Source organism: Lepus europaeus, chromosome 6 (assembly GCF_033115175.1).
Source record: "Lepus europaeus isolate LE1 chromosome 6, mLepTim1.pri, whole genome shotgun sequence".
Classification (NCBI taxonomy): Eukaryota; Metazoa; Chordata; class Mammalia; order Lagomorpha; family Leporidae; genus Lepus; species Lepus europaeus.
The window spans coordinates 104,789,086-104,812,282 of record NC_084832.1 but is presented as its reverse complement, the minus strand read 5'-3'; the positions used below and the strand labels follow the sequence as shown (position 1 = coordinate 104,812,282).

The window sequence follows — 23,197 nt, the reverse complement described above, 5'->3', positions numbered from 1 at the left end:
ATAGTCCATTGCTGTTGGAAACAAGCACTCTGGCTTATAGCCAGTTTGTAAGTGCTTTCAAGGAAGCAACAAACGACAGCAGAAGCCGTCAGTAGGTGACAGGAGACTTCAAATGGTGATGATCAGCCCCGTTACTGGTAATTTTAAAAGTGAAAGATACATTGAGAATTTGTTATGAAAAATAACGTAGTTGACAAAGATATTTGGTGGTTTTTATGGCTTTCAAACCAAAATCAAGTCATTCCAAAAAATTTTAGACAAAATATAAGCATAATGATTAACCTTATTTTAATTTTTATTGGTTTTATTTGATAGGCAGACAGGGGAAGAGGGGGACAGAGACAGAGATCTTCCATCTGTTGGTTCACTTCCCAAGCACCTGCATGAGTCTTCCATGTAGGTGGTGGAGACCCACACACTTGACCCCTCATCACTGCCTCCCCGGGTGTGCACTCCAGGAAACTGGAATCTTGGAAGTGGAGCTGGACCTGGCCTCCGCACTCTTACGTGGGATGTGGGCATCCCAAGCAGTGTCTCAACAGCTGTGCCAAAAGCTGCCTCTAACCTCATCTTTAAAGAGTAGATATTACATGTAATTTGTAAGTATAGGTGAACATAACCTTTGCACAGGGAAAAAAAACTATATGTATTAATCCTGAGACTTAATTGCCATGGATATATCAAGTATAGAGAGTTTATCAATAACATACTAAGGTTTTCAATTAAAAAGATTGATTCAAAGTCAGAGTTATACAGAGAGAGGAGAGGCAGAGAGAGAGGTCTTCCATCTGATGGTTCACTTCCCAATTGGCCACATGGGCCGGAGCTGTGCCAATCCGAAGCCAGGAGCCAGGAGCTTCTTTCGGGTCTCCCACGTGGGTGCAGGGGCCCAAGGACTTGGGCCATCTTCCACTGCTTTCCCAGGCCATAGCAGAGAGCTGGATTGGAAGTGGAGCAGCTGGATCTTGAACCGGTGTCCATATGGGATGCCGGTGCTTCAGGCCGAGGCATTAACCCGCTGCTCCACAGTGCTGGCCTCAACATCTGGGTGATAAAATTCTAAGAGTAAATGATATGACTTCTCAATTGAGAACCACTGGCCCCGCCAGAGGACACTGTATTAAAATTAATGAAGTCAGATAATGACCGAGTTAACATTTAAAAACCTCCCTGAAATTATGACTTATACTATCCCGGCATCTGATATCAGGCAGAACAGTACCAGGATTGTTACTAGTAGTAATATATTTATAGGAACTTCACACCTTCATGCAATGTCTGAAATAGTCACATTAATAACATTTTGCCCATAGAAATTTAACCTAGGGAGAGATTTTGATTTAACTGTGCTTCCCATCCAACTCATAATCATAAATCAAATAAACAGTTATTTTTAACATTTGTCATTTATAAGGTGAAGGAATACATTCCTTGTTATTTTCAAGGGCCCCCTTTGGGAAATCTCAGGATAGATGTTGGTGCAAAAGACATCATTTAGGATTTGATATTGAAGAGGAGAATATTGGAAAGTGTCAGGAGGTTTTAACATTTGGTTGAATAGGATTATGGGTCAGTGAGGAAAAAATATGTGGCTGCATATTTAACAGAAGTGATGAAAAGATTTTAAAAAGTAAACATGGGAACATGACAGTGAAAAAACTCTTCCAAAAGTGAGATGGCTTTATAAAATGAAAGACACAAATTCAGCATCGAGCTCAGAAAATTCTGGTAAGACACAGAATCTCTTAGGGAAATTATTTAGAAGGCAAAAAATAACCTTTTTAAAATTTATTTAAGGACAGACTAATTGTCAAAATGTGATCAATTTAACAGAGACATAAAGATTCAGTTTTGTGTAAGTATATTTGTTACTAAAACAACTTTTGAGGCCGGCGCTGCAGCTCACTAGGCTAATCTTCCGCCTGCGGCACTGGCACCCTGGGTTCTAGTCCTGGTCGGGACACTGGATTCTGTCCCGCTTGCTCCTCTTCCGGTCCAGCTCTCTGCTGTGGCCCAGGAAGGCAGTGGAGGATGGCCCAATCCTTGGGCCTGCACCCGCATGGGAGACTAGGAGAAGCATCTGGCTCCTGGCTTTGGATCAGTGCGGTGCGCCAGCCGCAGCGGCCACTGGAGGGTGAACCAACGGAAAGGAGACCTTTCTCTCTCACTGTCTAAATCTGCCTGTCCAAAAAAACAAACAAACAAAAAAAAAACTTTTGAAAATCTGAAGCCAATGGACACTATGAGAAATAGTGACTTGATCAGCCCTTGTCCTGACTGTTGATGAACAACTTAATACTTCATCCCTTTTATTATTATTTTTTTTTGTCCTACTTAATACTATTGGTTGAACTCTGTAATTAACACACAGTTATTCTTAGGTGTTTAAATTATAACTGAAAAGTGATCTCTGTTAAATGTAAGAGTGGGAATAAGAGAGGGAGGAGATATGCAATTTGGGACATGCTCAATCTGACTTGCCCCAAATGGTAGAGTTAGAAACACACCAGGAGATTCCAATTCAATCCCATCAAGTTGGCATGTACCATTGCCATCTCACTAGTCCAAGTGATCAATTTCAGTTCACAATTGATCATAATGATAGGTCTAAGAGTCAAAGAGATCACATAAACAAGACTAGTGTCTGCTAATACTATCTGATAGAATTAAGAAAGAGAGAACGATCCAACATGGGAAGCAGGATACACAGCAGACTCATAGAATGGCAGATGCCCTAAACAGCACTCTGGCCTCAGAATTAGCCCTTAAGGCATTGGGATCTGGCTGAAGAACCCATGAGAGTATTTTAGGCGTGGAAAGTCAAGACACTCTGGCAAAAAACAAAACAAAACAAAAAAAGCAAACCTAAATGAAAGATCTATGCAAGTGAGATCCCAGTGGAAAGAACGGGCCATCAAAGAAGGAGTTACCTTTCTCTGAAGGGAGGAGAGAACTTCCACTTTGACTATGACCTCGTTTAAATAAGATCAGAGTCAGTGAACTTAAAATGCTTCCATAGCCTTGGCAACTCATGACAAGAGCCTAAGGTGATTACTGATGCCATAAACAAGAGTGTCAATTTGTTAAGTCAACAACAGGAGTCACTGTGCACTTACTCCCCATGTAGGATCTCTGTCCTTAATGTGTTGTACAATGTGAATTAACGCTATAACTAGTACTCAAACAGTATTTTACACTTTGTGTTTTGGTGTGGGTGCAAACTGTTGAAATCTTTACTTAATATATTCTAAATTGATCTTCTGTATCTAAAGATAATTGAAAATGAATCTTGATGCGAATGGAATGGGAGAGGGAGTGGGAGATGGGAGGGTTGCGGGTGGGAGGGAAGTTATGGGGGGTGGGGAGCCACTGTAATCCAAAAGCTATACTTTGGAAATTTATATTTATTAAATAAAAGTTAAACCCAAAAAAACATTATTTTTAAAGATTTATTGATTTATTAGAAAGAGCTACAGAGAGAGAGATATCTTCCATTCATTGGTTCACTCCCTAGATGACTGCAACAGCCAGGGCTGGGCCAGGAGCCAGTCAGGAGCTTTATTTGGGTTTCTCACATGGGTGGCAGGGGCCCAAATATCTGGGCTATCTTCCGCTGCTTTTCCCAGGCCATCAGCAGGGAGCTGGATTGGAAGTAGAGCAGCCAGGACACAAACTGGTGTCCACATGAGAAGGTGGTGACTTTATCTGCTCTGCTACAGTGCTGGTCCCAGTCTATCAAATCTGAGCCAGTTTTGAGGACAAGAATTAAAATTCCCTTTTCATGGACTTTTTAATAAACATTTATATCCTTCAGATTTGTTCAATTTTTCTTCTCATTTTGAAACAGTCATTTTACTTCAAAACCATGTTTTGTTAAAACAAAATCACCTCCTGCATACCTTGCGCACAGATGTTTTTTCTGTCCCAGTTTGTCCTAACAGTCTCATTTATGTATAAGCCTATGACTCTAATTACAGTAGCTGCTGTTTTACAGAGAAAGCAGTGGGGTAGATAATTGGGGAAATATGTCATACACCAGCATGTTGTAGTAGAGTAGCAGAGCTTCTAAATGTACGTCTCACCACCTTTTGTAGCTGTGATCTTCCTCATAGTACAGCTTTTCATTCTGGAAAAAAATGAGGATTTTCTTTAATGTACTCAAGTACCTGTAGCCTCTCAGTGCCATAAAAATAAGAGGCAAAAACTACATATACTTGAAATTGGGCTGCCGTTTTTTTTTTAAACTTAGAAGTGATCTAGGTTTTTAATGAATATTCATGAATTAACTTAGTGTGAGTCTAAGATTTTCATTTACCAAAGATTTTGGAAGCTGTCTTCAGCTATTGGAGTTATATTTGCATTCTTCAGACTGTTGAAGTGCTTTTTGCTCTGATGTGTGATCTTTTGGAGCCTCAGGACTAAATTTTGAGTGAATGACTGAAGGGAGAACAAATGCCCTTCTAAGATCCAGCCTGTTTCTGTCTTCAGGTCCCAGTCCCTTGTGAGTCGCCAGTGGTTGTGGGAGCCTAAAGCATGAGTGGCTATAGGGAGTTGAGGGGTTGGAGTGGGAAAGGAAAGTCTGCCGGTGTGGACAGAGGGGTTGAAGCAGCTGGGGTTTAGAAGGGGGGCTAGATAGGGATTCAAGGGAGCTGAAGGGAAGGGTGAAGGTGGTAGAAAGGAGTGGTGGGAAGGGAGGGCTTAGGTGAGCTAGCATGGAGAGACCTCCTGGTTTTCAGGGGGAACACTGAGGTTCTAAGTTGTTTAAAGAAAATCCTTTGCCATTTTTGAAGTTACTGAATAGAATTAGAGCTCTGGTGAAGGATGTAGTCCGCGAGAGGAGAGGGACTCTTGGCAGAGTGAAAGCTCGCTCTCTGGGATAATTAAACCAGCTGTGAGAGAGCTGCCTTGTGTAAATACCTCCCCGCCCTGTGGAGTCAGGAGAAAACAGCAGAGTCCCACAGAAGAACCAGGAATGTTCTTTACTCAAAGAATCAAAATAACTCCTTATTGTGCTACAACAGACAGGATGCCTTGGAGCACCGGTTCAAGAACTGAATTAGACGAAAGATACCTAAATCTCCAAAGAGGAGGGGTGGGGTGTTCCAGTGGCTTACGGAAGTGCCATTATTGAGGTGGGGCTGGTGTGGGTCCTTAGAAGAAGTCCAGTGCTCATCCAAGTCACATCACCATATCACTGTCATATGAAAAATAAATCTGGGTTTAGGTAGGGAGAGACTTTGAAAAGATGATGGCAACAGACAATGCTCTGCCCACAAGATCCATAGGTGTCTTGAAATCAAACACAAAAAGGCCTTTCTTTTACAGGTGAGGATTGGCAGTGCCAGCATGATCTTTATGGGAGAATGGGGCAAGTGGGAGAGCATTGGCAGCTGACGTGACCAGGCAGTTTACAGATGCTTTTTCCTGTGGTCTCTGAATGAGTTGTTAGAGAAGGTGACTTGTGTCTGTTTGCTTAAGCCTGGGGGAGGACAGGTGTAAGGATCTGGCGGAAGGAGAGAAGCCTTACTAGCCTGTAGGTAACTGCTGAGTGTTTATAAGCTCATAGCCAGTACTTAAAGTCTTCTGATTTGTGGCAAATACATTTTTGTTTATCTTTAAAGGTTTATTTATTTATTTGAAAGGCAGAGTTTCAGAATGGGAGAGAGACACATCGTTCATCTGTGGTTCACTCCCCAAATGGCTGCAACAGTTAGGTCTTGGTCATAGAGAAGCCGGAATCCATCCTGGTCTCTCACATGCTGGCAGGGGCCCAAGCACTCAGGTCTCCTCCGCTGCCTTCCCAGGTGCTTTAACAGGGAATTTGATTGGAAGTAGAGCAGCCAGGACTGGAGCTAGAGCTCTCTTGAGATGCTGGCATCTCAGGCAGCAGCTTAATCTACTGTACCAGCTGGCCCAGCAAATTCATTTTTAGATCAGGTAATAGAACATTGCTTTTAAATATTAGCAAACATGTTTATCATATTGTGTACAGTGAACTGGAATAGGCATTGGGGACAAAATTAATTTTTAAGATAATGCCTCTTATTCCCAAGGAACTAAGAGTCTAGTTGAGATAGAAAATAAATTTTTAAAAATTCTGGAGAGAAGACTTGTTACGCAACAGGTTAAGTAAGCCAACACTGGGGATGCCAGCATCCTGTTTTGGAGTACTGGTTCACTCCCTACTCCTCTGCTTTCCATCTAACTTCATGCTAATGCATCCTAGGAGGCAGCAGATGATTTGGGTCCCTACCATCCATGTGGGAAACAGCCCAGGCTGTTGAGGCCATTTGGGGAGTGAACCAGTGGATGGAAGATGTCCTCCCTTCCCCCTGTTTCTTCCTTTCTATCACTGTGTCTTTCAAATAAATAAATAAATAAATAAATTTAAAGATGCTAATATCAAATTGTTGGTAAGGGCTCATAGAAAGTTTTATAGAGTGCATAAGGTTTGAATCTGGCCTTGAAAGACTTAGATTTGCTTGCTGGGGAAAAGAGAGGTATAGAATGTGTGAGAAAATGAATGTTCTGTGGTGATGGGTTATGATATCTCTTGGTTTGCATGGTAGAAACTTGTTTGTATGATGCATGGATTGTAAAATGTAGAGTCTTAGAAGTAATGGTGGAGGCTCAGATATTGAGGCTTTATAAAGTTTTAGGTAAGAGGAATCAGAGAGCTTTTGTAAATGAATAAAGTACAAGTGTGTATAGAAGTAGAAAAGAAAGAGGAATGTTGAAGTCATTAACTTTTAGGGTAGTGTAAGTATGAGATGATGGAAGTCTAGAGCAGCCCAGTGATTCTAAAGATGGAGAAGAGGCCAATTTAAAGACCTGCTAAATACGGATCAAGAAGGGACTGGCATCCCATTTATGATGTCCTGGCTGCTCCACTTGAGATCCAGCTCTCTGCTGTGGCCTAGGAAAGCAGTAGAAAATGATCCAAGTCCTTGGGCGCCTGCACTGGTGTGGGAGAACCAAAAGAAGCTCCTGGCTTCAGATTGGCCCAGCTCCAGGCATTGTGACCATTTGGGGAGTGAACACTCTGCTTTTCAAATAAATAAATATATCTTAAAAAACAATCAACAAGACAGTAATTGGAAGCCCTAGGAAGGGGTCAAAGGTTGCTCCAAGGCATGCCAGTAAGATTAGGAGAATTGTCACTGTTGGCTGTTGAGGACTTTTTTGGAGGGATGTGAGATTAATTTAATGGCAGGAAGAGATGACCAAAAAGAAGTTACAGGTGTGTAGAAATTTAGGTTAGGCTGGAAATGATTTGGAGATGAGCTGCATAGAGTGAACAGTTTTTTATGCTTCTTCATTTGGAGAACAATGGACTGTCTGTATATAGGGAGTAGGAGGAAGGCTTGGGACCAACAGACAAATAAGAATAATAGGTAGTATAGCATAAGGAGAACATTATATATAGGTAGGGATGTGGTCAGCATTGTTAAATGGGCAAAGTCAAGAATAAGAACTGAGCAGGGTGGACATTTAGCATGGTTGTTTAGACAGCGATTAAAATGCCCATATCTGGGATCAGAGTAGTTGGATTTCATACCCAGCTCTGGCTCCTGAGTTCATTTTCTTACGAATGCATTCCCTGTGAGGTGGTGGTGATGGCTTAAGTGATGGGTTCTGGTCACCCAGGTGAAAAGCCCCAGTTTTTGCAAGCATTTGGGGAGTGAATTAGCCAACGGGAGCTCTCTCCCTGTCTGCCTCTCAAATAAGTAGGTAAGTAACTAAAGAAATTTCGAAAAATGAAGTGTGAGAAAAGGCTTTTGGATTAGGTTATCGAAGACTTGGAGAAAGCAGTTTCAGCTGAATTATGGGTAGCAAGTTAGACCACAGGAGTTAAGTTAATGAAAGTTGGTATGAATTATCAGTGTTTTAAGATTTTGTGGTTGGGACTGATGTTGTAACATAGTAGTAAAATGACTGCTGGCAGTGCCGACACTGGCATCCCATATGGTTGCTGGTTTGAGACCTGGTTCTTCACTTCCAATTCAGCTCCCTGCTGATGTGCCTGGGAAGATGGACCAAGTGCTTGGGCTCCCGTACTCACATGGGAGACCTGCAAGATGCTCCTGGCTCCTGGTTTTGGCCGGGCCCAGCCCTGGCTGTTGCAGCTGTTTGGGTGGTGAACCAGTGGATGGAAGATCTCTCTCTCTGTCTCTCCCTTTCTCTCTCTGTAACTCTGACTTTCAAATAAATAAATAAATCTTAATTTATTTTTGTGGTTAGGAGAAATGTAACTGTTCTCAGTGGTGGCAAGGTTATGATTTTTAAAATAATGTTTCTGGTTGCAGAGACCTGTCAGGAGCTATTGAAGTTAGAAGAAATACACAACAACTGATGCAGCAAAGTTACATAGAGGAGGAAGGGAAGCAGAACCCAAAGTCTGTCTTTTGCTTTAAATAGGAAGAAAGGCAAGTTAGCATTTGAGACTGAGAATAAGAAAAGGGAAGATGGGTGGAAAGACGTTTTTGAGAGGCATGAATTGAGATGGTAGGGATGTATGACATTTATCTTTTTTCTGAGATTGTTTTATGAGATGACCTGAAAATAAAAGATTAAAAATTAGAATTTGTCCTAAGGAAAGCAAAAAACTTTTTTTAAAAGAAAATTTGTATTTATTTTATTTGAAAGGCAGAGCTACAGAGAGGCAGAGGCAGAGAGAGAGAAAGAGAGAGAGAGAGAGGTCTTTCTATCTGCTGGTTCACTCCCCAGATGGCTGCAACGGGCAGAGCTGTGCCCATCCTAAGCCAGGAGCCAGGAGCTTCTTCCAGATCTCCCACGCGGGTGCAGGGGCCCAAGAACTTGGGCCATCTTCTACTGCTTCCCAGGCCATAGCAGAGAGCTGGATCGGAAGTGGAGCAGCCGAGACTCAAACTGGCACCCATATGGGATGCTGGTATTGCAGGCGGCGGCTTTACTGGCTACACCACAGCACTGGCCCCACAAAAAAGTTTTGAAATAATGCTAGAGGAAGCTAGTAGGAATTTTTTTTTTTTTTTGACAGGCAGAGTGGACAGAGAGAGACAGAGAGAAAGGTCTTCCTTTTGCCATTGGTTCACCCTCCAATGGCTGCCGCGGTAGCGCACTGCGGCCGGCGCACTGTGCTGATCCGGTGGCAGGAGCCAGGTGCTTCTCCTGGTCTCCCATGGGGTGCAGGGCCCAAGCACTTGGGCCATCCTCCACTGCACTCCCGGGCCACAGCAGAGAGCTGGCCTGGAAGAGGGGCAACCGGGACAGGATCGGTGCCCCGACCGGGACTAGAACCCGGTGTGCCGGCGCCGCAAGGCGGAGGATTAGCCTAGTGAGCCGCGGTGCTGGCCGCTAGTAGGAATTTAATAAAAGGATTCCTGAGCTTCTGTGAGTGTTCCACTAAAGAGATGTGATAGGTTATTTGGGTAGGTTGAGTGTTAGGAAATCAGACTCCAGGTAGACTAAGGAATGGAAGATACTGAATGCATGGCATGTATGCCACAAGCAGGAGGCAAGAGTGTGGAGGTCTGGTAAATTAAAACTGTAACAGGTCAGATTACACCTGGGAGACAGCTCAAGTAATACATTGCTGAGCAGTTACTAGTGACAATATAGTAGAAAGTATTCACGCATTGGAAAGGATGTTTGGGCAAGATGAACTGTGGGATTTTCTTTTTGTAGTGTACAGGTTTTAACCAATGCTGCTAAATGAAAAAATAACTTGTTCCCTTCACTTTTACCTTTTTTAAAAAAGTTTTTATTTCTTTGAAAGGCAGAGTGACAGAGGGATAGATACCCACTGACTCACTTCCCAGATGTATGCAGCAGCGGCGTGGGCCCAGGCTGAAGTCAGGAGCCAGGAACTCCACTTCTTCTCCTACCTGGGTGTCAGGGACCCAAATACTTGAGCCATTGTCTCTTGCCTTTCCAAGCATATGAGCAGGGAGCCAGATCAGAAGCCTGGTAAATGGGACTTGAACCAGGTACTTGGACATGAGATTTGGGTACCCATGTAGTAGCTCAAGTGGCTGTGCCATAATGCTCACAGTGCCATCCCCTCCCCAACACCCCCCTTTTTTTTGTTTGTATTTAGAAGGCTTGGGAGTCCTTCAAAGACCAGAAATATCCTTTGGATTATGTAGACCAAAAAGATTAACTGGAAATGTTTTCCACCTAATGTTATAAACAAATTTAGTATCTAAACCGCTTTTCAAAAAGAAGGTGCCCAGGGCCCGTGCTGTGGTGTAGCCCTCCGTCTGCGGTGCCACATCCCATATGGGTGCTGATTCGAGAACCAGCTGCTCCACTTATGATCCAGCTCTCTGCTGTGGCCTGGGAAAGCAGCAGAGGATGACCCAAGTCCTTGGGCCCCTGTACCAGCGTGGGAGACCTGGAAGAACCTCCTAACTCCTGGCTTTGGATCAGCCCAGCTCTGCCCATTGCAGCTATTTGGAGAGTGAACCAGTGGATAGAAGATATCTCTTTCTCTCTGCCTCTGCCTCTCTGTAGCTCTGCCTTTCAAATAAACAAGCAAATCTTTTTAAAAGAATGCCCACTTCATATTATTGTTACTCTTGGATTTTAAATTTCAAGTGGTCTGGAGCTTTTTCTGAGTTCTGTGCGGTACTTAACATTGTGCCTTTCACCAAAAGGGACTTCCCTTCCCACCCTTGAGATGTGTATATTTGGCCCATAGAGTTAGAGATGCAATGTAAGATAATGCAGTGGACATTATAGGGACTGATGAATCAGTGTGATGTATAAAAATCTAAAATGAATTAAAAGTGAGTTTTTTAGAGCAACTTATGAATTTATCAGTAGCTGCAACTGACAGAAGCAGAAAGAACTGCTAGTCACTTTTTTTAAAAAAGTGTTCTGACCATTTATTATTATTATTATTATTTTTTTTATTTTATTTTTTATTTTTGACAGGCAGAGTGGACAGTGAGAGAGAGAGACAGAGAGAAAGGTCTTCCTTTTGCCGTTGGTTCACCCTCCAATGGCCGCCGCGGTAGCGCGCTGCGGCCAGCGCACCGCGCCGATCCGATGGCAGGAGCCAGGTGCTTCTCCTGGTCTCCCATGGGGTGCAGAGCCCAAACACTTGGGCCATCCTCCTCTGCACTCCCGGGCCACAGCAGAGAGCTGGCCTGGAAGAGGGGCAACCGGGACAGGATCGGTGCCCCGACCGGGACTAGAACCCGGTGTGCCGGCGCCGCAAGGCGGAGGATTAGCCTGTTGAGCCACGGCGCCGGCCATTTATTATTTTTTAAAAAAATTTATTTATTTTGAAGGCAAAGTTACAGAGAGGTAGAGGCAGAGGCAGAGAGAGAGAGATCTTATTTCTACTGGTGCACTCCCCAAAAGGCCACTGGTTGGAGCTGGGCTGTTCCGAAGCCAGGAGTTAGGAGGTTCTTCCAGGTCTCCCACATGTGGGTTTCCCACATGGGTGCAATGGCCCAAGGACTTGGGCCATCTTCCACTGCCTCTCAGGCCATAGCAGAGAGCTGGATTGGAAGTGGAACATCCAGGACTCCAATCAGCACTCATATGGGATGCTAGCACTGCAGGTGGCAGCTTTACCCTCTATGCCACAGCACCAGCCCCCACCCCCCCATTTGTTAATGTTTTTTTAAAAAAAATTATTTGAAAGGCACAATTACAGAGAGAGAGGAAGAAGGAGGGAGAGAGAGAGTGATTTTAAAGCTCTTTCATTTTCCAGATGGCTGCAATCCTGGGGCTAGGCCAGATAGAATCTGGAAGCCAGGACCTTCTTCTGGGTCCACTACTTGGGTGCAGGGGTTCAGGGGCTTGAGCTATCTTCCATTGCTTTCTTAGATGTATCAGCAGAGTGCTGGATAGGAAGTAGAGCAGCTGGGACTCAAACTGGTGTCCACTTGGGATGCCATATTGCAGGCAGTGCCACAATGCTATGTCACCCGCTATGCCACAATGCCAGCCCGTTTTTTGTTTTTGTTTTTTTTTTTTCATTTTTTTTTAAAGATTTTATTTATTTACTTGAGAGAGAGAGTTATGGACAGAGAAAAAGGTCTTCATCCACTGGTTCACTCCTCTAATGCCTGCAACAGCTAGAGCTGGGCCAATCAGGAGCCAGGAGTTTCAGGTCTCCTACGCAGGTGTAGGGAACTAAGCCCTTGGACTATATTCTACTGCTTTGCTTTCCCAGGCCATAGCAGAGTGCTGGATGGGAAGAGGAGCAGCCGGGACACAAACCAGCACCCATATGGGATGCCAGCGCCTCAGGCAGAGGCTTATCCCACTGTGCCACAGTGCTAGCCCTCCTGTTTGTTATTTTTAAATTAAATTAAAAAAATTTATTGAAGAGAAAGAACTTCCATCTGCTTGTTTACTCCCTCAATGCTCCCAGCAGACCAAGGCTGGGCTGGGGCCAAAGCTGGGAGCCAGGAACTCAGTCCTGCTCTCTCATTTGGGTGGCGGTAACCCAGTTACTTGAGCTGTCACCTCCTGCCTTCCATGTTGCTCTTAAGCAGGAAGTTGGAATTGGGTGTGGAGCTGGGACCCAAACTCAGGTATTCCAGTAAGGGCATTGAAGTGTCCCAAGAGACATCTTAATCTCTAGGCCAAATACCTGTCCCTGCCCCTTTGTTTTTGTTTAAGAAAGTTGAATTTAACCTTGGTTAGAAGGGAAGTTCATAACGTACTTACAGAACATAATGTAGTTACAATTCCACTTTGCACACAATCCATGAACTGATTGAAGAATTTTTTTTTTTTTAAAGATTTCTTTCTTTGAGAGGCAGAGTTACAGAGAGAGAGAGAGACAGAGACAGAGACAGAGAGAGACAGAGGGAAAGGTCTTCCATCTGCTAATTTACTCCCCAATGACTGCAATGGCTGGGGCTGGGCCAGGACAAAGCTAGGAGCACTGAACTTGTTCCAGGTTTTCCACATGGGTGCAGGGGCCCAAGCACTTGGGCCATCCTCCACTAATTTCTCAGGTGTATTATTAGCAGGAAGTTGGATCAGAATGGAGCAGCTGGTGCTCAGTATGCTGGTGCCACAGGCAGAGGCTGAACCCATTGCACCACAGTGCTGGCTCCTCTTTCTCCTTTTGTGACCACTGTGATTTTCTGAAATTACAATAATTTCTTTAAAAAGAAGGAATGGTTGCTTCTAAATAGTATTTGGGCTTGGCTTCGGATGACAGTATTAGATCTTTAGTAAGTAATTATGAAAGAAGATCAAGTTAGGGGGCTGGCATTGTGGTACGGCAGATTCCTCCTCCTGCAACAGCAGCATCCTATGTGGGTGGCGGTTGGAGTCCCCCTGCTCCATTCTGATCCAGCTTCCTGCCAATAATACCCCTGGGAAATTAGTTGAAGATGACCCAAGTGCTTGGGCCCCTGCATTCATGTGGGAGGCCCAGAAGAAGCTCAGAGCTCCTAGCTTCAGCTTGGGCCAGCCCCAGCCATGCTGTCATTGGGGGAGTAAACCAGTGGGTGGAAGATTGATCTCTCTGTTCCTCTCTCTGTAACTCTACCTTTCAAATAAATAAATAAATAAATCTTTAAAAGAAAAGATCAAGTATATTATTACATCGTAAGTCTTGTTTTTGTTGCCTCATTTGTGTTAGTCATTCAACCTCTAGATGTATGCTTTCCAGTACCACCACTAACCCCTTTTGCCTATTTAAATTAAAATGAATTAAGATGTATAAAATTAAAAGTTGTATTCCTCAGTCATACTGAGTGTTCCATTTTTAAGTGCTCCATAACCACATGTGGTGATGGCTACTTGATTAGGAACTAGAGAGAACATTTCCATCATCATGGAGTTTCTGTAGGGTGGTGATACTTGAGATTTTAATTTGCTATTCTTAAAATATTTATTTACTTTGTAAGAGTTATAAAGAGGGAGACATATGCAGAGATACCTTCCATCCACTGGTTCACTCCCCAGATGGTTACAATGGCCTTTGCTGGGCCAGGCTGAAGCTAGGAGCTTCATCCAGGTCTCCCAAGTGAGCGGCAGGGGCTCAAGCACTTGGGCCATCTTCTACTGCTTTTCCCACTAGCAGGGAGCTGGATCAGAAGTGGAGCCGCAAGGACATGGACCAGTGCCAGTATGGGATGCTGTCGTTGCAGGGGTGGCTTTACCCACCATACCACAGCACCAACCCCTTGATTGCTATTTGATATCGGGAAGTAAATGTCAGAAGTTTGGAGTGGATATTTTTTTTTTTTTTTTTTTTAGTATTTTTGACAGGCAGAGTGGACAGTGAGAGAGAGACAGAGAGAAAGGTCTTCCTTTTGCCGTTGGTTCACCCTCCAATGGCCGCCGCGGTAGCGCGCTGCGGCCGGCGCACCGCGCTGTTCCGATGGCAGGAGCCAGGTGCTTATCCTGGTCTCCCCTGGGGTGCAGAGCCCAAACACTTGGGCCATCCTCCACTGCACTCCCTGGCCACAGCAGAGAGCTGGCCTGGAAGAGGGGCAACCGGGACAGGATCGGTGCCCCGACCGGGACTAGAACCCGGTGTGCCGGCGCCGCAAGGCGGAGGATTAGCCTGTTGAGCCACGGCGCCGGCCTGGAGTGGATATTTTAAAAAGAGGAAAAAGCAGAATTTATGCTGCTTGTAAGAACTTCAACCATTTAAAACTTAAATGTTGCTTGTTATCTTTCATATTTAGTTTTGATTTTAGATTTATTCCGAAGTCATTATAATAATATAGAATATGCTGTGGCCTGGGAAAGCAGTGGAGGATGGCCCAGGAGCTTGGGCCCCTGCAACTGCATGGGAGACCAGGAAGAATTGCCTGGCTCCTGGCTTCGGATCGGGGGCCATCTGGGGAGTGAACCAATGGAAGGAAGATCTTTCTCTCTGTCTCTCTCTCTCACTGTTTGTAATTCTACGTGTCAAATAAATAAGTAAAAAAATAATGTAGAATAAAGCAAAATAGTTATATTAAGAACTGTCTTGGGGTTGGCGCCGTGGTGCACTAGGTTAATCCTCCGCCTGTGGCACTGGCATCCCATGTGGGTGCCAGTTCTAGTCCCGGTTGCTCCTTTTCCAGTCCAGCTCTCTGCTGTGGCCTGGGAGGGCAGTGGAGGATGGCCCAAGTGCTTGGGCCCCTGCACCTGCATGAGAGACCTGGAAGAAGCACCTGGCTCCTGGCTTCGGATTAGCGCGGCTCCGGCCATTGCGGCCATCTGGGGAGTGAACCAACGGAAGGAAGACCTTTCTCTCTGTCTCTCTCTCACTGTCTGTAACTCTACCTGTCAAATAAAAATAAAAATGTTAAAAAACAAAACAAAACAAAACACCTGTCTCTGAGGTGGGTGTTTGACATAGTAGTTAAGGTGCTGCTTGGGACCTTTTCCTGTTTGGAGAGCCGAGGTGCTTAGTCCTGACTGCTGCCTCTTCTAGCTTCTTCCTGATGGCAGCCTGGGAGACAGGTGATAGCTCAGGTGGTTGAGTCTCTGCCACCCATATGGAGACTTGGATTGGGTTCCCAGCTCCCTGCTTAGGTTTGGCCCCGTTTTGGCCATTGGGGGCATTTGGAGAGTAAGGCAGGGCATGGAAGATCTCCATGTCTCTTTGCTCTCTTTTTTTGCCTTTCAAATTGATTAAAAATTTAAAAAAGGAACTCTTTCTGCCACACTGTTTTAAAAATCGTTCTCTGAAAGCATACTTGATACAGAATAAGGTGCACCTATGTAAAATGTGAAATTTAATATATTGTAACATGTATACACCTTTGGAACCATCATTAGAATCAAGGTAGCATAGTCTCTCTCCCATACAGGTTTCTTCTTGCTGCGGTATAATCCTCCCCTGTCATTCTTTCCCACTCCATCTCCTACAAGAGTCTTTGATCGGCTTTTTGTTATAATGGATTAGTTTACACTTCTTCCAGTTTCTATAGATGAGAGTCATACTCTATGTACTCTTTTTTCCCCTTGGCTTCTTTTACTCACTGCATTATTTTGAGATTCATTCATCTTTCATGTACAAATAATTCCTTAATTTTTAATCTACGGATATATTGCAGTTTATGATATATGGGTTGATTCCACTTTGGGTTATTACAAATAAATTGCTGTGAATATTTATGTACAAGTCTTTGTATTGATATACATTTTTATTTCTCTTAAATAAATACCTAGGTGAACAATAACTGTTGTATAGTAACTTCTACGTTTAAGTCTTTAAGAAACTGCCAAACAGTATTCCAAAGTGACTACACCATTTTATGTTTCCACTGACAGAGTATGAGTGTTCTGGAAGCTCTGTGTCCTTGTCAATTCTTGGTATGGCCCAGTTTTTTTTTTTTTTTTTTTAATTTAACAGACAGCTTTAACAAACAAGGACTATCCTGGTGGAATTAATTCCCCCCATCTTGGTATGTTTTGTTTTTAAAATGCTGCCAAAAAATAGTATTTTTTGTGTGAAAATATTTCATTGATTCACTTACTCTTATTTTTGATGGTGTTTGCTATGATTTGAAATGCTAATGATAATTTGAAACTCAATTTATAAGAAGCAATGCATTTTCTTCCTTTTTACTTACATACCTCTCTCTCTTGTTCCAGCGGCCCCTCTGTTGCTTTATGCTAACAGGCGGGACTTGCGATTGGTTGATGCTACAAATGGCAGAGAGAATGCTACAATTGTAGTCGGAGGCCTGGAGGATGCAGCTGCGGTGGACTTTGTGTTTGGTCATGGCTTGATATACTGGAGTGATGTCAGCGAAGAAGCCATTAAACGAACAGAGTTTAACAAAACTGAGAGTGTACAGAATGTTGTTGTTTCTGGATTATTGTCCCCCGATGGACTGGCATGTGATTGGCTTGGAGAAAAATTATACTGGACAGATTCTGAAACCAATCGGATTGAAGTTTCTAATTTAGATGGATCTTTACGAAAAGTTTTATTTTGGCAAGAGTTGGATCAACCCAGAGCAATTGCCTTAGATCCTTCAAGTGGGTAAGTTTTGTAATGTCCAAAGGTCATTGCCTCTCCTTTTCCTGGTTCCTCTCTCCTGACCTGCACCCCAAAACCCCCCAAAGAAAAGAAAGATGAGAAATTGTAGACTCTTTGGGCTTCTTTGACAAGTAGACTCGAACATGGAAAGCTTTATTGTGTTCTGAAAGTAAGGTGTTTCAGTAAATAGTCTTGTATTTTTAATACCATTTAGAACAGCCAGCTTTATAGTTCTTGCATTCTTGTCTGTATTTATTTTTTGTAATTATGAGTATAATTAGAAGGGAGAGCGAAAGAAATGAAGACTTAATAGGAGCTCAAGATGAGAGAAACTCTTCTAGATCTTATTACTTTGTTATATACACAATCATTTTGTAATCTAGTGTTTTTTATATTAAACTCTGGAGTGTTACTTGGTACTAGTGTTAAATGAAAAAGAAAAATTAAGTTGTTAACTCATTTCTAGATAGCTACACGTATAGTTGCAATGAAAGTTTATTTTCCAAAGGAAAGGAACACTTACTGCTCTGGATAAATCCCACTGCTGAATGTGAGCCGTGTCTGCACGTTGCTGCTCTGCTGCTGTGTCTCAGTCCTCCTATGTCCCGTCCCTTGATATTCTCTTAATGAATGAATTGTCGCTGCCAAGTGTAGATAACTAAACATGCGCCTGAATAAACTTCCTAATGTCTGATATCCAAAGATAATCTGTGAAAAACCATTTTAATATTTTGTTTTCTTTGACTTTTACATATATTGGAATGCTTTAAAACTCATTTCACTTATAGAAGTGAGTGGATTAATTTTATGTATGAGGTAGACTTGGGGAAAAGGAAAGAATGTCTTATTATATGTGTTTGTCTTATCAGCCTTGTTTCTTGGTGACAAGGGTTACAGAAGATGTGTTATAGAAAAATGAAAAAAAAAGTTGGTTATAAAAGGATGACATGGCAGGTAGTACGGTGAAATTTTCTGCTGAGATGCTCTGGAAAGCACAAATATGTGGTTATTTTTTTTAGCAGAATTAAGAGGTATCGAAGTCAGTTAAGAAATAAGTCACTTAATAAAGTACCAGAAAATACTTTAGTGGCTCTGGTGGTAGGAAGGGGTGTAGGTGTCCTGAGGAGGAGGTCTCAGGTGCTGATGTGTAGTAAATTGTACTGATTGAAGAATTTGTCAATATCTTTGAGGTATTTTTGAGAAATGGCATTTTCTCTTGCCAACAGTTTGTTAAGTCTTGGGTATTGAAATGTTTCTGAAGTTACCGTTTTTGTAGAGCACATATAATGTTTGTGCATTCAATTAAATGGTCATTAGGGAAAGAGTACTAAACAGTTCTATTGTTATTTTTCTTTTTGACAAGGTAACAAGGTAAATCTTTTTTTTTTTTTTCTTTAAAGATTCATTTATTTACTTGATTGGCATAGTTACAGACAAGAAGGAGAGACAAAGAGAGAGAGAGAGTTCTTTTCATTTGCTGATTTACTCCCCAGATGGCCACAAAGGCTGGAGCCAAGTCGATTGGAAGCCAGGAGCCAGGAGCCTCATCTGGGTCTCCCACGTGGGTGCAGGGGCCCAAGCATTTGGGCCACCTTATACTATTTTCCCAGGCCATCATCAGGGATGCTAGATCAGAAGTGGAGCAGCTGGGACTGGAACTGGTGCCAGTGTGGGATGCCAGTGCTGCAGGTGGATGCTTAACCTCTTATGCCACAGCACCGGCCTGACAAGTTAAGTTTTAACACTCTAGGAGTGATGGTTGAAATTTACCCATGTATCTGTTAAATAATCAGTATTTCAGAGCTCTGCATTTACTCTGGGGGAGAGGGTGTGGACCTTATAGATTTACTATCTATTTAAGGACAGAGAGGGTACGAGAAATATTATTTGCATTATGTAGTATGTGTTCAGAGAGGGGAAGCGTGGAGCTAGAATGGCCATGAAGAGCTCTTAAGGAGAATGTGTGGGTAGATTACTTGATTACCACAATTCTGAAACAGCAAGGGATAATGATTATGTAATCGTACATATTAAAAGTATCTGAACACACATACATCTTTACTATTTAGGGTCTAATAATTTAGTGAATAAACTAATTATTCCTAGTTTGTCCCTTAAAAGGAATGAACTTTACCCTAAGTCACAGTTATGCTAAGTGTCTTAGGAAATAAGTTTGCCAAATGATTAGAGAGTATATTAAGTTTCTGTGACTTTAATTTATCCATTCCACTTTTCAATAATGAATGTGAGAATATGCCATGGTATTTAGCTTCTAAAGGTGGTTGAGTGAAGAATATCTTTATTTTGAGGCCTAAAAGTTTGGTCAGACATCCAGTGAAATATCTAGTTATTTTTGATGTTTGTGATTAATGTAGAAATAAAAATAAATTCTCCTTTCCCCCCTTAACAGATTTTCTCTTAACATTTAAAAAAATTGGGAAGTTGTTTTGTATCATAACTTTTAAAATTTATATAACTGGTTTTAAAATTTTTATAACATACAATTCAGCTAAATGGTGTACATTTGATAATTAGCACAATGGTATATACTTAAAGTTATATTTTAAACTTGTGCATTTAAAAATACCTTCTGTCAAACTCTTCCAGTGTTGCTGATCGCAGATTTGTATCATGGATTGTGGTTTTAGTAATTATTAGGTAGGGCATATCGCTTGTCAAACAGAAGAGATGATTTCCAGATTTATTTTTGGGGGGAAATAGGAAGTTTGCTTTCCAGACAAAATACATGAAGCCAGTGGTGAGGAGCAGTGTAGCCTGTCTGGGCTCCAGGATGCTGGGTTATGAGGTGCAGAGGAGCTGACTGCGCTCTCAGTGATTTATGTAAAAGGAAAGCTGTTGAATGACTGGTACTGTTTGAGCCCTGGGAACTAGGGCAGACATCTGTGTGCTCTTGGATGTATGGAGTCCTTTGTGTAATCAGTCCGTTTAGCTTAGACTGAAGGAAGATTTTTATTTCTCCCTCTAAATTTGGCCTCTGTATTAGGCTGAGGTTTATTTTCCCTCTTTGAATAGTCACAGTGTAGATCTCAAACTCAGGAACAAGAAATGTGCATTCACAAATTGTTCCCCAGTCTGCTCCTAATGGTGAGAGTCCTTGTCTGATTCCACAGTGATTCAGTCTGTGGTGATGTTGAGCACCTGTTCTCAGGTGTAAATCTGAGTAGTTCGAAGGGGGTTTTGTTGATATGTTAAAGGATTCTTTCATGTTTCAGCTAATTTCAGGGTTTTTTTATTTTTATTTTTTATTTAGTTAAACTCTAGTGATTCTGTTTGAAGTGAGTTCCTATTGAATAACTTTTTTAAAAAAATTTATTTATTTGAGGCTGGCGCCACAGCTCACTAGGCTAATCCTCTACCTGCAGTGCCAGCACACTGGGTTCTAGTCCCGGTCCGGGTGCCGTATTTTGTCCCGGTTGCTCCTCTTCGAGTCCAGCTCTCTGCTGTGGCCTGGGAAGGCAGTGGAGGATGGCCCAAGTGTTTGGGCCCTGCACCTGCGTGGGAGACCAGGAGAAGCACCTGGCTGCTGGCTTCGGATCAGCGCGGTTGGGGGGGTGGTGGTGAACCAATGGCAAAGGAAGACCTTTCTCTCTGTCTCTCTCTCTCTCTCTCTCTCACTGTCCACTCTGCCTGTCAAAAAAAAAAAATTAAAAAAAATTATTTATTTGAAAGAGTTAGAGAAGGAAGAGACAGAGAGCTCTTCCATCCACTGGTTCATTCCCTAGATAACTGTAACTGCCAGGGCTGAGCCAGGCCAAAGCCAGGAGCCAGGAGTTTCATCTGGGTCTCTTACATAGGTAGCATGGGCCCAAAAACTTGAACTGTCTTCCATTTCTTTTCCCAGGCTGCCAGCAGAGAGCTGGATCAGAAGTTGAGCACCCGTATGGAATGCTGGTGTTGCAGTGGCTTTACCCGCTACGCTACAATGCTGGCACATGGAATAACATTGAATAATATATACTTTCACAATACATTTTTATCTATGTTAAAGTATAATAGTAACTATAGCTGCTTGAAAAATGCTTACAGACCCACCTCAGTGGGTAGAAGTGTGATATGTGGTTTCCTTACTAGTTTTACATACTACTCGTTGTGTCTTGAGTATATTCGAAAGTATTATCTATACTGGAACATCCAAGATGACTAAAATAGCTTCTGCTCCATAATAGGTGTTTAATAAATATTTTTGGAATGAATATATATATATATATATGTATGTAGTTTCTCATAAACCTATTAGTATTCCTTGTTGGAAGAGAAAGCATTTTTTTTAAAAGATTTATTTATTTATTTGAAAGGCAGAGTTAGAGAGAGGCAGAGGCAAAGAGAGAGGTCTTTTATTTGCTGGTTCACCCTCCAAATGGCCCCAATGGCCAGAGCTGGGCAGATGTGAAGCCAGGAGTCAGGAGCTTCTTTTGGGTTTCCCACTACGGTGCAGAAGCCCAAGTACTTGGGCCATCTTCTACTGCTTTCTTGGGCCATAGCAGAGAGCTAGATCAGAAGTGGAGCATCTTGGACTTGAACCAGCGCCCATATGGGATGTCGGCACTGCAGGTGGTGGCTTTACCCGCTTTGCCATAGCACTGGCCCCAAAGAGAAAGCATTTTGAAACAATGTAAATTTTTTAAAAAAAGATATATTTATTTATTTGAGAGGTAGAGTTAGGGAGGGAGTGAGAGGGAGAGAGGTTTCCCATCCACAAGTTCACTCCCCAAATGGCCACAACAGCCGAAGCTGGGCTGACCCAAAGCCAGGAACCAGGAGCTTCCTCCGGTCTCCCATGCTGGTGTTGGGGCCCAAGCACTTGGGCCTTCTTCTACTGCTTTCCCAGGCTATAGCAGAGAGCTGGATCGTAAGAGGAGCAGCCAGGACATGAACTGGCACCCATATGGGGTGCTGGTGCCACAGGTGGAGGCTTAGCCTACTATGCCACAGTACCAGCCCCCAATGTAAATTTTAAAATGATGTTTTGTGAATTGTAAAGTAGTATGTATTTGATTACAAATATCTATTTAAAACATGATTAAGATTTTTAGTTTTTAGTCTTTAGTTTTTTTCAACCAGTTATAAGGGACATGATCCTTAAAAATATACGTATCCAGTGGAGCTTTTTATGATTGATAGTTAGAACAAAGCTAGTTGCCTTGTTATTTATCAGCAGTCATTTCTAAATTGATGAATTCCTTTCTTGACATTAAGTTTAAAATGTGAGATATTTTAAGAAAATGCTCCAAATAGCTATTAAAATTTTTTGTTGGGGTGGGCGTTTTATTCAGCAGTTAAGATGCTGCTTGGGATGCCCGCATCCCATATTGCAGTATCTGGGTTTGAATCCTGGCATCACTTTTGATTCTAGCTTCCTGCTAATGCACATCCTAGGAGACAGCGGATGACGGATGGCTCTAGTAGCTGGGTCTCTGTCAGTCCTGAGGGAAACCTGGATGGAGTTCTGGGCTCTTGTCTTTGGTCTGGCCCTGCCTTAGCTGTTGCGTCCCTTGGGGAGTGAGCCAATGAATGAGAGGTCTCTCTGTGTCTCTGCCTTTCAAATAAAATACAAATAAATAAAGTGTTATCAAATAATTTTTTTTGTTTTACAGTTACACATTCAAATTAATAATTTAGATGTGTTACACTTAAGAGTTGTATTTCTGCAGAACAGATTCTTTCTCAAATTTTGTTTCTACTGTTATTTTGCAACTTCCTTTTTTTTTTAAAGTACATGAGGCAAAAATTGGAAGACTTAAAAGGAGAAGCAGACTATTAAAGTTGAAGACCTGAGTAATTGGAATATATATATATATATATATATATGTAGTTTCTCAAATACCTATTAAAGTTGAAGACCTATGAGTAATTGACAGAACCAGTAGTCAGAAAACCAGTAAAGAAATAGTTAAAATGGACAATACAATCAATCAACTGGATATAATTGACTTTTATAGAAAATTTCATCCAACAACAGAATACACATTCTTTTCAAGCTCACATAGAATAATCACCAAGATACACCACATTTAAGATCATGAAATGGGGTCAGTGCTGTGGTGTAGTGGGTAAAGCCGCTGCCTGCCATACTGGCATCCCATATGGGCACTGTTTTGAGTCCCTGCTGCTCCACTTCTGATCCAGCTCTCTCCTATGGCCTGAGAAAGCAGTAGAAGATGACCCAAGACTTTGGGCCCCTGCACCCACAGGGGAAGACCTGGAGTAAGTTCCTGGCTCCAGATCGGCGGC

General features: G+C 42.5%; 1 protein-coding gene across 1 annotated transcript in view; it reads left to right on the top strand.

The window, feature by feature from the left end:
- The window catches only part of LRP6 (LDL receptor related protein 6), a 185,385-nt gene that overhangs the window by 12,048 nt on the left and 150,140 nt on the right, over positions 1–23,197 (top strand). Inside the window, exon 2 of the mRNA XM_062194835.1 lies at positions 16,555–16,948. Coding sequence (XP_062050819.1) covers positions 16,555–16,948 — 394 coding nt within the window. The remainder of the gene's footprint in view (positions 1–16,554; positions 16,949–23,197) is intronic.